We start from the raw sequence: 15,187 nt of genomic DNA on the forward strand, positions 1-15,187 counted from the left end.
ATGTCAACCTCCATTAAGGCTCCCAGATATAATGAAGCCAAAGCAGTCACTCAAAGGAGGTTTTATGTTCCTGACTTCCTAGACATTGCTAATTCTTTTCACCGGTCCTTGTATGTGAAGCATGTTAATGACTCGAGTCGAGCTGGATGTAAACGGAAGCGATTAAGGTAAGGCCATTGTATGGCGTGTTGGGTGCCCTGGGAGAGTGGGCTAAAGCCTTATGTGCTCGATACGTCTGCCCCCCTGCCTCACTAGTGCCCCCCCTGCCAGTCTGGCCACAATCAACACTAATCACAAACGGCCTCCCTGACTGTGTCAGCTCACCTCCACAAATCTAGTCGTGTCATACAAAACCTCACTTATCTATAAAACATCTATATCTGTTATAGATACTGTTGTTTAACTTTTGATGTGTGTACCTGTAACGGATGTGAAACGGCTAGTTTAGTTAGCGGTGGTGCACGCTAAATAGCGTTTCAAATCGGTGACGTCACTTGCTCTGAGACCTTGAAGTAGTAGTTCCCCTTGCTCTGCAAGGGCCGCGGCTTTTGTGGAGCGATGGGTACGATGCTTCGAGGGTGACTGTTGTTGATGTGTGCAGAGGGTCCCTGGTTCGCGCCCGGGTATGGGCGAGGGGACGGTCTAAAGTTATACTGTTACATACCTATGCATACTGGGCAGCATTCTCCCTCCGGGATGTAGAAGTTCTCACAGTCGAGTTCTGCACATTCTGCTTTGGAGCAGAAGGATATCCCTCCTCGGCACTGGCAGAGCCAGCACGTGTCCATACGGTACACCTCCTCCTCTGAAAACTCCTTCCCGTTGTGGACACACTTGGGAGAAACTGGGAAAGTGGAAGAGGAAACAGATTCTGTCAACCTGAACGATATGTAGGGCTCGATGGCTAACACACACTAACGGCTGGCTCATTCATCCCCCCTCCTCTCCCCTGTAACTATTCCCCAAGTCGTTGCTGTAAATGAGAATGTGTTCTCAGTCAACTTACCTGGTAAGATAAGGGTTAAATAAATAAATAAAATAAATGAACATACTATGCTTAAACCATCCCATTTGGTATGTATAAAATACATTATCCACCCCGGGACAGAATGAGTTTGTTGCTTCTGTATCCGTGTATTAACTCAGAAGCAATAATTACAGTGTAGCTAGCTGTGGATGGAAGAGCATTGTGTTGTGGTAAAGTGGAGCTAGGCACTTGGGCCGAGAGCCCTGTGCACTGGGCTCCAACAGCATTAGACAATGAAGCCAGCTCCATTAGGTGGAATTCTGCAGAGATTTGTGAAGTCTTGGTGGAGACAGCACTCGCGGCGTAGATCGGCTCATCCCAGCGCTGGGTAAAAGAAAACAGCAGCAGACTGTGCTGGTACAGTGTGGTCTGCAGAGCTGGGATGCAGACAGCAGACAGGCCCAGTAAAGCCAGCGTAAGTACCGGAAACCTCAGCTGTCTGTCTCCAAACGCCGGCCCATAGAACAATGACTACCGTACGGATCATTAGAGACTCATAACAAGCCCCGAGCAGCCGCCTCGCAGACACAATTGTCCACTCACTGCACGCGATACTCCTGGAACACTCCAGGAGATAATGTGTGTGTGTGTGTGTGTGTGTGTGTGCGTGCGAGCGGACAAGCCCATTCTCTATTTAGTTTATTAAAGTTCCATCAATTCAATTTCCATAATTTCATTAAAATGGATTCTGTGTTATTGCCAAATAAACAAGAGGGGATGTTGACAAACTAACTCAGTGATTACCACAGCCATTTGTCTTTGACACTTTCACTGACAATGCCCATGACTCAGGGTCTTGAAAGACCACATTAACTTCTCATCAAAACCATGATGATTTAGCTACTGCAGGAGAGTGATTATGTAAACAAGTCATGGTTTGATATGCCATGGAGGAGAAGGAAGGAAAATAACTGCCCAGATGCTAACAGATGTAGCTAGCCCCACTAAGGTTTCCATCTGTATACCATACCCTGGTAGAGCACTGCTCTGACCCCTCTCCTTGCCCCCTGGACCAGCCCTGCACTTTAATACAAAGCAGGTGGGCCAACTGAGTTGAAAGTAAAGCAGGGATTCTCTCCCTGCCTGCCTGCCTGCCTGCCTGCGAGAAAATACAATAAGCACTTTGCCAGACAGAAATGTAAATGCATGGAAAAAATAGGAAGTCAAAAGGCAGGATGTTCACGTGATTTCCACAGTATTTGTTCATGGTAATCCCTAAAACAAACTGGAGGCTGGAAAACTAAATTCCATTCATGCTTTTATCCGACTGGATTAAAAATGTAAAAAAATATCAGACTGGATTCACTTCTAAAACCAAAGTTGCGCCCCTGCATGAAACCCTGACTTTGGCCCACCCTAAAACATTCATTACATTCAACATGGTGTGACCGTCTCTTCCAGCAAACAAAAATGTAAAACCAAATTATAAACAACAAATCTGAGGGAATTTTCTCAATGGAGCATAAAGGTCTCAGCATATTAATTCTGGTGAATCCAATTTCCTCCCAAATAATGCACATCAAGACTTCTACCATGCATTCTTGATTAAAATTGCCAGACACTTCGTGTGGTTGTAGAGCTTGATTCAAGTTCACAGCTTTAATGTTCTTGGAAAGCAAGTACCATACTAGTCTACATCAAGTTGTGGTTAAACCTAAATGCTACATGCGATGAAGTCCATACTGTTTGCTCGTCGAAGGGCTGATAAACAGTAGGCTGCTGTTAACACGGTCGTTTGGAACCATCTGTAATATCAGATGACATCAGGTCAGGAAGGCCATGCCAGCTCCTGCCCAGCCACCCAGACCCATTCTTCAGCCAGAGCTGGAAACGTCTTGTCAAACATGGCCAAAACACACAGGTCAGACCCATTGTCATAGTACTCTGTACACTGACCCTGACCAAATACCCACCAAAAGCCAACCTCAGGTCTGTAAAAACATTTGTTCAATGCCTTAGGTCACTGAAAGTTGGGTACTATTATGTGTTCCATTGCAAAATACTCTAGGAATCCCAAACTTTGTGACTAATGAAATCGGATTATAATTTGTTTTGTGGATGGGCTTTAGTGTTTGTGAGTGACCCAACCATTAGCGAACAGTCATTCATTTTGAGCCCCACCTGTTTAGCAAAAAATAACAAAACAAAAAACAATTGTTTTGTTGTTGTTGCCTGTTTTGTATGTTATTTTGGCATTAATACATGCCACATATCAGTTTGCCAACCATGTAAAAATAAATAATTGAGTTAATAAAGCCACATAAAAAACCATTTCAGCCTAGCTCAGTGCTTTCTGAGGTGGTGGGGCAGCCAGCGGAAAATACAGAACATAGTTGGTAATGTTCTCTAGTTGCATCATGATTGGCTCAGTGTTCTGTCACTCATGGGGACACTACGTCACCACAAAATCTACTGGGTAGAGCCCGAAAATTTAAGCCCCTTGGGTGCTGCCATAGAGTTACATTAGAAGTGCTATTCCAAGAAGGCTTAAGGTCATTGGCCACAGGTAAAATGACATCTAATCACGTTATATCTACCATAGCTTTGATTGGACTGATCATGTCAACATCATACTTTCAAAATCTTAGCTAGCAAGCCAGACAAGCAGTCATCGTAAAGAATCAAGTTGACAATCTACTGGAAAATAATTTTCAAGCCTTGTCATATGAAGAGAAATTATAGACAAAATATATTGGTGCTCATCGGCCATTGGACATAACCATTACACAACAAGTGCAAATTGCAAGTTGGCTAACTGCAAGCATTGCAAAGCAATCACTAGCCTGATATTCAGTGGAGAGGGTGTGTGGTCCAAGTCTGGGTTTAAGGGTCTCTTTTCCAAGCTTAAAAGGATAAACATTCCCATGCAACACCAAAGGTTGAATACATTGGGCATGCTATCAATCCAGCATGACTTCTGCCATGTTCAAAACCAGTGGGAACTGTAAAAAAAAATTTGCTCAGACTGGGAAGATACGTTTTGAACGGTCATCCAACTCAGAATTCCATGGTGGGAGCTCTGACCTGAAGATCATTGACGTCCTGATTCAACCTTGTTTTTTCAGAGTTCCCAGTTGTCTTGAAAGCACCATAAATCCAGAGAATGTCAGACTTTGATGAAAGTTTGATGACAAAATTTGCCCACAAGAAAGACCGCCGCACCACCGTACTGTTCAAGTGAAGACAGCACAACAAGGTGATTCCAAAAATGTATTGTATGCTACTGCATAAATTATGTAATATGCCAGGGAGATATGTATACTGTAGCTAAGAAATTCATTCTAAGTGTATGTTGTGTAGTAAGATGTTAGTAGGCCATGTGCCTCACTCTAATACTTTGGTCTCTTTCTCCCTGACAACTTCTCATACTGTACTAACTTGGTGGTGTACATGTAGCCTACAGCCTGTGTTAGAGAAATGTCATCCATGATTATTGTAAAAGCTTTCATTGTATGCTTCTATGCCCCCTTTATTTATCCTATGGTTCTGACTTGGTGTACAAGGAGATTTTTTAAATATATATTTTTAATTTAACCTTTTTTTAACCAGGTAGGCAAGTTGAAAACAAGTTCTCATTTACAATTGCGACCTGGCCAAGATAAAGCAAAGCAGTTCGACACATACAACAACACAGTTACACGTGGAGTAAAACAAACATACAGTCAGTATTCTGCCCTTGAGTTGTAATACAGTAGACAAAATAAGTCTATATACAATGTGAGCAAATGAGGTGAGATAAGGGAGGTAAAGGCAAAAAAAAGGCCATGGTGGCGAAGTAAATACAATATAGCAAGTAAAACACTGGAATGGTATATTTGCAGTGGAAGAATGTGCAAAGTAGAGATAGAAATAATGGGGTGCAAAGGAGCAAAATAAATAAATAAATAAATAAATACAGTAGGGGGAGAGGTGGTTGTTTGGGCTAAATTATAGATGGGCTATGTACAGGTGCAATAATCTGTGAGCTGCTCTGAGCGGATGCTTAAAGGGAGATAAGTGTTTCCAGTTTCAGATATTTTTGTAGTTCGTTCCAGTCATTGGCAGCAGAGAACTGGAAGGAGAGGCGGCCAAAGGAAGAATTGGTTTTGGGGGTGACCAGAGAGATATACCTGCTGGAGCGCATGCTACAGGTGGGTGCTGCTATGGTGACCAGCAGGGTCTTGTAGATGACCTGGAGCCAGTGGGTTTGGTGACGAGTATGAAGCGAGGGCCAGCCAACTAGAGCGTACAGGTCGCAGTGGTGGGTAGTATATGGGCCTTTGGTGACAAAACGGATGGCACTGTGAGACTGCATCCAATTTATTGAGTAGGGTATTGAATACTGTATAATAGTAGGGTATAAGAATGGCTCATGTTCTGAATTCTGTCGCTGTACATTTCAAAAGTGCTGAACAAATAGTTATATTGACTACGTACGTCTTAGCTCAAGCATTAATGTCTTACTCGAAATTACAGATTGCCTCTCATCCGCTCATCATTCCCTTAAGCCATATTTGTACAACTCAATTGTCAGTAGAAATAACATTTGTTTAAGCAAGTCAGCCATATCATCTTTTTTTTAAAGGCATTAAGTGAGGCTGAATGAACTGTTTCGCTGCCAGACAAGGCTCCGCTGATAATCAGGTGTAGCAGTGGTAAGGATTCACTCCATGATGCTGAAAAGAAAGCTCTGCTGTTGGGACAGCTTTATATAGGCCCTAATAGTTTGTGGGAACCGTTTGTCACCGTTATAGTGCAATTAATGTATTGTTTAGTGCTGTGTTGTGAGGTGGCTTTGCTGGCATGCATATTTGAATTTGCCCCACCAATATTTACATGCTAAAGTCACCACTGCACCCAACACATATCCCCAAAGACCTTCTGGGGAGGTCTTGGGGGATACTAGGGGGGTATATGCCATATCTTCATCCTCAGTCCCTCTCTGTGTGATTTCTAATGTGGACGCAGTCATGCAGAGCTAACTGCCAGTAGGGGAGGCACAAAGGGCGTCCAGTTCAGACCCAACGAGCAGCAGACACTTGTTATCAAAACACTGATCCCCTAGCCTCTGCAGCCGCCATTCAGCCCCTGCCGGCCTGCCTGACTCGACTACACTCCCCCTGGAAGACTGGAGCACATAAAAAGCATTCCCATCAATTAACTGTTGAACCTTTTGGATATGTGACCAAGCAGGAACTCTTTGACACTACACAATTTATTCTGTTGGTAAAACAGCAAATATCTGTTGGGAGCTCAGCGTAAACAGTCTCTCTCTCACACACACACACACACACACACACACACACACACACACACACACACAGAGATAGACGCACACACACACACAATATGCATAATGAGATCCATTATGTTTAATATGCTTTGTGGCGTTGAGATTATTTGCGGCTACACCCCATAAAAATGTATTTGGACAACAAATGACCATCTATTTCGTGACTCTCCTTTTCATCACAGAACAATTGTGGAGTTAAATTTCACACCAGCACCACTTCTCTCATCAAATTCATGGCTTGCTATGGTTATATATGTTACCTTTCTGGCACTTGAACATGTCACAGCAGTCTCCTGGCTTGCCGGTGGCCTGACTGAGTGGTACAGTCTTCTGGCCGGAGGGGCACTGGGGCTTGTGGCACGCGCGGAGGTCACAGGTGCACTGGGGGGGCACAGTGGGGCAGCAGCCAGCAGGGGGAGTGTAGCTCTTGGTCAGAACCGAGCCCTCAGGACAGGAAGGTACCGGCAGAGCAGGACATGTGGTCGCAGCACACTTCAGCTCCTCTGAAACACACACACACACAGAGTCAGTCACATACAATAACAAGCCTCTTTAAGGCATGCTGTAGCACCACCTTCAACCCAGCTCCAGGCTACAACAGTGCCCACACTGTTTGCTAGGTGGCAGGGGAAAAGGGGGGAGAGGAGTGGGGCTCCCTGGCCTGCATACAGTGTTAGTGGAACAGTGTTGCTCATGTTGCAGTCATCAGATCCCCTTCACTCCGTGACAGCTTTACAGCATCCTGTTAGGACGGAGAGTGAGAGCTATGCTCGTCTCTAGACATGACAAACCTCTCAGCACATCCTGTCTAAGACCTTTCCTGATCCCTGCCTGCCCACCCACTGGATCCAGCTCTCAATCCAAATAGGCTCTCCATCTCACCAGCCATTAATACAAGGCCATGTTTTACTCAGACTTTTTTTATCCTACCCTGAGCCTTATTTTTGAAATCATACTACACTTAGCATTCCAGGAAGCGTTTGTTTATCGATATGCCAGAGCCAACTCAATGGTCTTCATACTCTGGTTAGGGAGTGCAGGTGGCACAGGGGTGTACTTTGGACACTTTCAGGAAAAGAAAAGTGGAGTGCCCCTCTGTCTCATATTGTAGAAGGACAGTAGCTACCTTACGAAGCTTGGATTACCCAATCCTTAACCATTGCTTATTTTGGTTCAACCATGTCACTGTTATGCATACAGAGTCGAGGGATTGGGTGCTGCAAACTCATGTCCTGTCCTATACAGTGCCTTCCGAAAGTATTCACACCCCTTGCCTTTTCAAAGTTTTGTTGTGTTACAGCCTGAATTTAAAATGTATTTAATTTCGATTTTGTGTCATTGGCCTACACACAATACCCCATAATGTCAAAATGGAATAATGTTTTTTGAAATTTGTACAAATTAATTCAAAATGAAAAGCTGAAATGTCTCGAGTTAATAAGTATTCAACCTCTTTGTTATGGCAAGCCTAAATAAGCTCAGGAGTAAAAATGATCTTGACAAGTCACATAATAAGTTGCATGGACTCACTCTGTGTGCAATAATAGTGTTTAACATGATTTTTTTAATGACTACTTCGTCTCTGTTTCCCACACATACAGATAATTGTAAGGTCCCTCAGTCAAACAGTGAATTTCAGGGCCTCCCGGATGGCGCAGTGGTTAAGGGCGCTGTACTGCAGCGTCAGCTGTGCCATCAGAGACTCTGGGATCGCGCCCAGGCTCTGTCGTAACCGGCCGCGACCGGGAGGTTTGTGGGGCGACGCACAATTGGCCTAGCGTCGCCCGGGTTAGGGAGGGGTTGGCCGGTAGGGATGTCGTTGTCTCATCGTGCACCAGCGACTCCTGTGGCGGGCCGGGTGCAGTGTGCGCTAACCAAGGTTGCCAGGTGCATGGTGTTTCCTCCGACACATTGGTGCGGTTGGCTTCCGGGTTGGATGCGCGCTGTCTTAAGAAGCAGTGCGGCTTGGTTGGGTTGTGTATCGGAGGACGCATGACTTTCAACCTTCGTCTCTCCTGAGCCCGTACGGGAGTTGTAGTGATGAGACAAGATAGTAGCTACTAAAACAATTGGATACTATGAAATTGGGGAGAAAACGGGGTAAAAAAAAAAAAATTTCTAACACAAATTCAACCACAAAGACCAGGGAGGTTTTCCAATACCTTGCCAACATGGGCACCTATTGGTAGATGGGTAAAAAAAAACTATTAATTACACTTTTGATGGTGTATCAATACACCCAGTCACTACCAAGATACATGGGTCCTTCCTAACTCAGTTGCCAGAGTTGAAGGAAACAGCTCAGGGATTTCACCATGTGACTTTAAAAAAGTTACAGAATTGAAGGGTTGTGATAGGAGGAAACTGATGATGGAGAAACAACATTGTAGTTACTCCACAATACTGACTTAATTGACAGTGAAAAGAAGAAGCCTGGAGTGAATTAAAATATTCCAAACAATGCGTCCTGTTTGCAACAAGGCACTAAAGTAATAGTACAAAAAATGTAATTAAATTCTAGTAATGAATACAAAGTGTTATGTTTGGGTAAAATCCAATACAACACATTACTGAGTAAGACTCCATATTTTCAAGCACAGTGGTGGCTGCATCATGTTATGGGTATGCGTGTAATCGTTAAGGACTGGGGAGTTTTTCATGATAAAAAAGAAATGCAATGAAGCTAAGCACAGGCAAAATCCTACAGAAAACCCTGGTTCAGTCTGCTTTCCACCAGACACTGGTAGATTAATTCACTTTTCAACAGGACAATAACCTAAAGCAGATGGTTTTTTAATCGATTTTGAATTCAGGCTGTAACACAACAAATTGTGAAATAAGTCAATTGGTATAAATACTCTCTGAAGGCACTGTAATTGTCGATGGCTAAATAATTTCACAGATCTCCTGTTTGTAGGATACCAGGTTAGACCTGTGGCTGTTACGAAGGACTGGGAGAGAGTGTGAGGAAGGGAGGAATAAAGCACTGTATGATTGATGACAGTGGAGAAAATTGGTAATTACGTTTCTACTTAATGTCTTCCCTTGGGCCTTTAGGAAAGGAAATGCCATGAAGCTAATAAATAAGTAATTGCCTCATAAGAGAGAGAAATGTAATGGCTATGATTGCGTATGGGAAGAATACTTTACAATCTTTGCATGCGTTATGGTTTTGGCGGAAAGAGAATGAAATAGAATGAAATTGTGTAACAAGGCTTGGGGTTTGTGGCTCTTTCAGAAGCTAGTTTGTTGATGTCCTTCCCAGACTTTTGGCGTTCCCTGGTGCAACACGACTCTAGCAGAGGATGTGTCTCATCCCTGACATTTGAGGGCCTGAAAGAGGATCCCTGAGGCTGTTCCTACCAGATGGGAAACTGAAATGGCAAACAGAGGGACTGGAGCCCAGGTTCTGCTCCACAGACAGACAGTTCAACTCCACATACAGCGATGATTGCAGTATTACTTTCAATAGTCAAACCCTCAAGGGTTGAACACATCGGTGCGACCCAATGCTCACCCGGCATGTTAATCTTCCATCTATGCAGTCGTTTGAAGTTTGCCTGAACCGTAAAAGTTAAGTTGTGACTTGAGCAGGAGAGTCATATTTGGGGGAGATATCTGACAGATGAAATTGAGGATGAAGGAAGTGTTGGAGTTTTTCTTCCCTGAATAAATAGTGCATAGGCATGAGGTATCTGCACTGTACTGTTTGCTCTAGGAACCTGTGAACAGTCGGGGCAGGCACAAAGCTTGTATTGATCAACTCTGTTACTGAATAGTGTCAGAGAGAAGGGGGGAAATTCCCCTGAATTAGGGCAAGAAACGACCCATTTAACGCTGTTTGTCCTAATTCCAGCATTTGAGTTAAATAAACTTCAGTTACAGGCTGATGTCAGAGGTTTTATATCAAATAGCAGTAACACAGAGCGTGCTGCTGTCTAACAGAGTGATGTGGCCATGAATAAAATGTTGTGCAATGTTTGCATTGAATAAGACTTTCTCTGTGCCCTAGTCAAAGAAAACAGATTGCTTACTCATGTCTAACAATGGGTGGACTGGAGTACGCTGGGAAAAACCAGCTGCCAGACACTCTATTGTCATTCAAATGAATGATATTGTAGCCATTTCTGAACATAATAGGGCAGACACAGAGCATGGAAACAGTATGGTAAACTCAGTAGAGGATGGATTTCAGCACATTCTGTTTGTGTTCTATCTCAAAGCACCAATGGGGTAATTAGCTAGTCAGTGGTCACAAAAGCAATCTCTGTATTACAATGGTGGCTATTCTCCAGCTTACGCAAACAAGAACACAAAGACCTAATTTGGCATGCTTAATAAATTCAGTTTGTAGAATGGTCAAAACGTTCTCTTGTTGTGGTGGTGAGATAGTATGGAAAACCTAGCCACCCCTTAGGGAAAGCCTTAATACGCACACAAACACGTACACATGCGCACACACACCCACACGCACCCTGAAGTTGGGCTTGAGGTAGGATTTAGAAATTGGTTTATTACCACAGAATGGGCTATTGTAAACAATGCATATTTCTGGCATCTCCGAGAAGCCCATTCGGGAAAGGAAAACACCTCTATGTAAATGAGCTTTTTTCTACACAGAGCACAAGGAGCACAGTATTCATCTGACTGAAGCAGCTCTGGTAGGCAGAGGAGGCTGTGTTGACAGCCTGAGTTTACTCATGGAACAAGTGCACAATGTGATTTTTGTTCAGTGACTGACTTTGGAAGCAAGTCAGCGGAGAACAAAGCTGTCTTAGTACAGCAGCCCTCCATGGGCCTCTGGTACATCCTCTGGTTTTGTACAGTTTGTCCGCAAAGGGACCCATCAGGCTCATCTCTCACGTAAGCTGTGGAGGACTGGCCGCTTGCCCACTGGAGGTTGAGGCTACAAATGTCTGTATTGTTCTCTATTTTAAAGAACTAAGTCTGGGAGGTGGTTCAGGGCAAAAGGCACAGGGTCACAGGAGAGGGAAACATAGACGTGTGATCATCACACTCTGGTTAGGGCAGTGTGTCAGGAGAGAGAGCTGCAGCAGCTCACAGTCCACACGCACACGCACACACACACGCACGCACGCACACACACTTCACAGCTCCTCGCTCTCTCACGCTCAGGCTAAATATTTGAGGATGAAAAACGTGATCTGACGGGTCGAGTGTTCTCTGCTCAGAGTAGCTCAACACAGCCTTCTTCGTATTGTCAGATGAGATTGGGCCAGGGAGAGTGAAAGTAGAGGCTGAGCTTTTATCATGCTGAATGGGCTGAACAATGTTGCAGAGAATACTTTTCTATGGACAATTGTCTACTACAGAGCTGGCACAAAATGCATGGGAGTGAAAGGATGGCACAAGTATGGTCCAAGTTGAATAGAACAGTAACAAATTGGCCATGAGAGAACCTTCAAAATTAGTTAAAGGTCTCTGGATCTGCCTTAGAAGAAACTGAACATAAAATATGAATTGGGCTGTACACATAAAAGTCAGTCCAGGGGAGTACGGGGCTACGCTCTGCAGCTGCCCAGTCAGTCCAGGGGAGTACGGGTATACGTTCTGCAGCTGCCCAGTCAGTCCACGGGAGTACGGGGTTACGCTCTGCAGCTGCCCAGTCAATCCAGGGGAGTACGGGGCTACGCTCTGCAACTGCCCAGTCAGTCCAGGGGAGTACGGTGCTACGCTCTGCAGCTGCCCAGTCAGTCCAGGGGAGTACGGGGCTACGTTCTGCAGCTGCCCAGTCAGTCCAGGGGAGTACGGGTATACGTTCTGCAGCTGCCCAGTCAGTCCAGGGGAGTACGGGTATACGTTCTGCAGCTGCCCAGTCAGTCCAGGGGAGTACGGGGATACGCTCTGCAGCTGCCCAGTCAGTCCAGGGGAGTACGGGGATACGCTCTGCAGCTGCCCAGTCAGTCCAGGGGAGTACGGTGCTACGCTCTGCAGCTGCCCAGTCAGTCCAGGGGAGTACGGTGCTCACGCTCTGCAGCTGCCCAGTCAGTCCAGGGGAGTACGGTGCTACGCTCTGCAGCTGCCCAGTCAGTCCAGGGGAGTACGGTGCTATGCTCTGCAGCTGCCCAGTCAGTCCAGGGGAGTACGGGGCTACGCTCTGCAGCTGCCCAGTCAGTCCAGGGGAGTACGGGCTACGCTCTGCAGCTGCCCAGTCAGTCCAGGGGAGTACGAGGCTACGCTCTGCAGCTGCCCAGTCAGTCCAGGGGAGTATGGGCTACGCTCTGCAACTGCCCAGTCAGTCCAGGGGAGTATGGTGCTACACTCTGCAGCTGCCCAGTCAGTCCAGGGGAATGCGGTGCTACGCTCTGCAGCTGCCCAGTTTGTGGTAGTTGAGGCAGTTGAGTGATGTAACATTGTTGGTCATCTGCTCATGTTTTCTCACAGACAAACAGAAAAAGAAGAGGCTGGCGGCCTAGCTAGAGCTGGAGAGCTGGGGCAGGGGCTGGAGGGCAGGAAAGGATCTGAGACCCCAGCAGGGGCTGGGGCTTGGGAAAAGTTGTGGTGCCTGGTAAGCAGAGCTATCAGCTGGGTGACTGGGAGCAGTGAGAGGACAACAGGCTGAGACAGCGATCCAACTTTGCCTAGAGCTATCAGCTGGGTGACTGAGAGCAGTGAGAGGACAAGAGGCTGAGACAGCGATCCCACTTTGCCTAGCGGGAAGTTCTTTTTCTGAGCCAACAGATAAACTGTGTTTTGTTTCCCCTCTGAAATCACTGCCAAGAGACACACACACACACACACACACACACACACACACACACACACACACACACACAGGGACATGAGCAGGCTCGCTGGGCATGACAGAGGCCATAGCCTCTGCAGATGACACACAAACACAGAGACGTCTAGCACCCCTGCCAACTACTGACGGTCTGGACTGGCGAGTAATAGTGATGCCACAAAGAGGCTGCAGCCAAGCAGAACTAATGATGCTTTCAGGGGAAGGAGACGGGCGGGAGGGAGTGTGGTACTACTGGTGGGCCAACTCTGTGGTGGCGAGGTCTGTTTGCACCATGGCATCATGGTGGGCACGGCTCCAGTGTCTGACCCACCTCAACTCCATTTCCTCCCTTGTAATGTTCTTTTAAAAAGTATACACTTATACTAAACATTAATACTGCCCCATTTCACCCATATTAACCTTCTGAGGTTAGCCATGAGGACCAGTCACATGTTGGGAGTTTAAAGTACATCGATGTAATATGACATACAATAGCTGTGTAACAACCCACAGGCTTAAATCTGCATTCTGTTTTCCCAGAGCCGCTCTCCGCAGGGCCATTACAACATCAGGTCATATCAGCAACATCAATCAAAGTATTACAGAACAAGCTCCTCTTCTGAAGGCCACATGGGGAAACTCCTTGTGCACAGCAGCTCAAAGGCGTATAATTAATCAAAGCCATAAATGTACACACAGGGCCGGAGAACTAAATACAGGCCCCAGACCATTTCCTGCACTTGACACAAATAACTTGTCAAAATGGCTTCCCCTAGCTGGCTCCCTGGCCTGACCTCTTCCTCCTCTTCCACTAATTTGATCAATCCTCAGAGATTCAGTCTAATACTTCCTCATCAGCAACACAGTGTGCCTGTGTTCATGTCACCTCCCAGCACCCAACATGACATTGACCGCTGTCTGAAGTCCAACGATGTGCGTCAGCATACTGACAGTACATAGAGAGCCCTTAGCGATACTAAGAGATGGCTGTTGGTGATCAGGCGCTGCAGACGGTGAAGCTACAAACGAGGTTTGTGCCCCAAGTCTTCGAACAAACAGTAAACAGGAACACAAGCCAGGACAGTTGGCTGGCCTCAGAAGGCTACTCTACTCTCTGAGTCAGAGCGAGCATTAAGAGCCAGTCCCAAACCACTACCATGTGTGAATGAATGTACAAGCCCCAAGCAGAGGCAGAGGATGTTATGTTCAAATGGATGGCTGAAAAAGTGCTTCAAGTACTGGCAACAAGGTCCGCTTTCATCTTCAACTGCATGTGAAGATTGGAATCACTGTAACTCTCATGCAGTGAAAGCAGAGCTTTCAGTAGGTGTAGACATCACAAGCTAAGGGACACATTGACCCAGACCTAAATCATTACTTGATCAGATGGGTAGCTCCATGACCTCTCAGGAGCACTGCACTCAGGGTTACTCATCATAACGGAAGCACTGACGACAGACAGCAAGATCTCCGCCAAGCCAGTCAGACAAAACAAGTTTATTATCACTGCCCTGAACACACACACACCCTCCTTACTTAATGCATGGCCGTTTGAAGGGTGTGTGGAGAAGCGACAACACATGAGCTGCAGAGAAATGTTGTTTACTGTTTTCAGTGTTGTGATTTCACGCGGTCGTCCTCTCTTGGCTGCTCTAGACAACTGGAAGTTGAGAAATGCAGCAGAGGACTTGTATATTATTCATAGGGACACAGGAGAGGGCAATGACACTGTCTCTCAATAATACAGTATGTGTACTTTTCCACACTGTTAGAGGAATGTACAGAACAAATAGCTCAGTACAAGTATCCAAATACACAGCCAAGGGACTGTACATGCTCTGTAACAACCCTGTTTGTTTGTAGATCTTGTTTGCAGATCATATAACTGAAGATTACACATTTTGTGGTCCTCTCTAGATCAGTTAGTAGAGCATGGTTCTTGTAATGTTAGGACGGTGGGTTTGATTCCCGGGACCACTCATATGTAAAAAAAAAAAATTCATGCATGACTGTAAGTCGCTTTGGATAAAACGTCTGCTAAATGGCACATCCTACAATACTATCAGACCTTTCATTATCAGGAATGGTACACATTTCCCAACTGAACTATCAAAGAAAAAAAGGGATGAAAGCACAAACAAAG

The 15,187-nt window shown here is 45.6% G+C and overlaps 1 protein-coding gene across 2 annotated transcripts in view; it reads right to left on the minus strand.

Annotated features, from left to right (window-relative positions):
• Positions 1-15,187, minus strand: part of LOC112261827 (cysteine-rich motor neuron 1 protein) — a 45,011-nt gene that overhangs the window by 22,096 nt on the left and 7,728 nt on the right. For both annotated transcript variants that reach the window (XM_024437451.2, XM_024437450.2), the window contains exons 4-5: positions 6,560-6,802; positions 665-844 (exon numbers count right to left, since the gene is read on the minus strand). In XM_024437451.2, the coding sequence (XP_024293219.1) occupies positions 665-844; positions 6,560-6,802 (423 nt within the window). The remainder of the gene's footprint in view (positions 1-664; positions 845-6,559; positions 6,803-15,187) is intronic.

The sequence above is a fragment of the Oncorhynchus tshawytscha genome, linkage group LG11 (assembly GCF_018296145.1).
Source record: "Oncorhynchus tshawytscha isolate Ot180627B linkage group LG11, Otsh_v2.0, whole genome shotgun sequence".
NCBI lineage: Eukaryota > Metazoa > Chordata > Actinopteri > Salmoniformes > Salmonidae > Oncorhynchus > Oncorhynchus tshawytscha.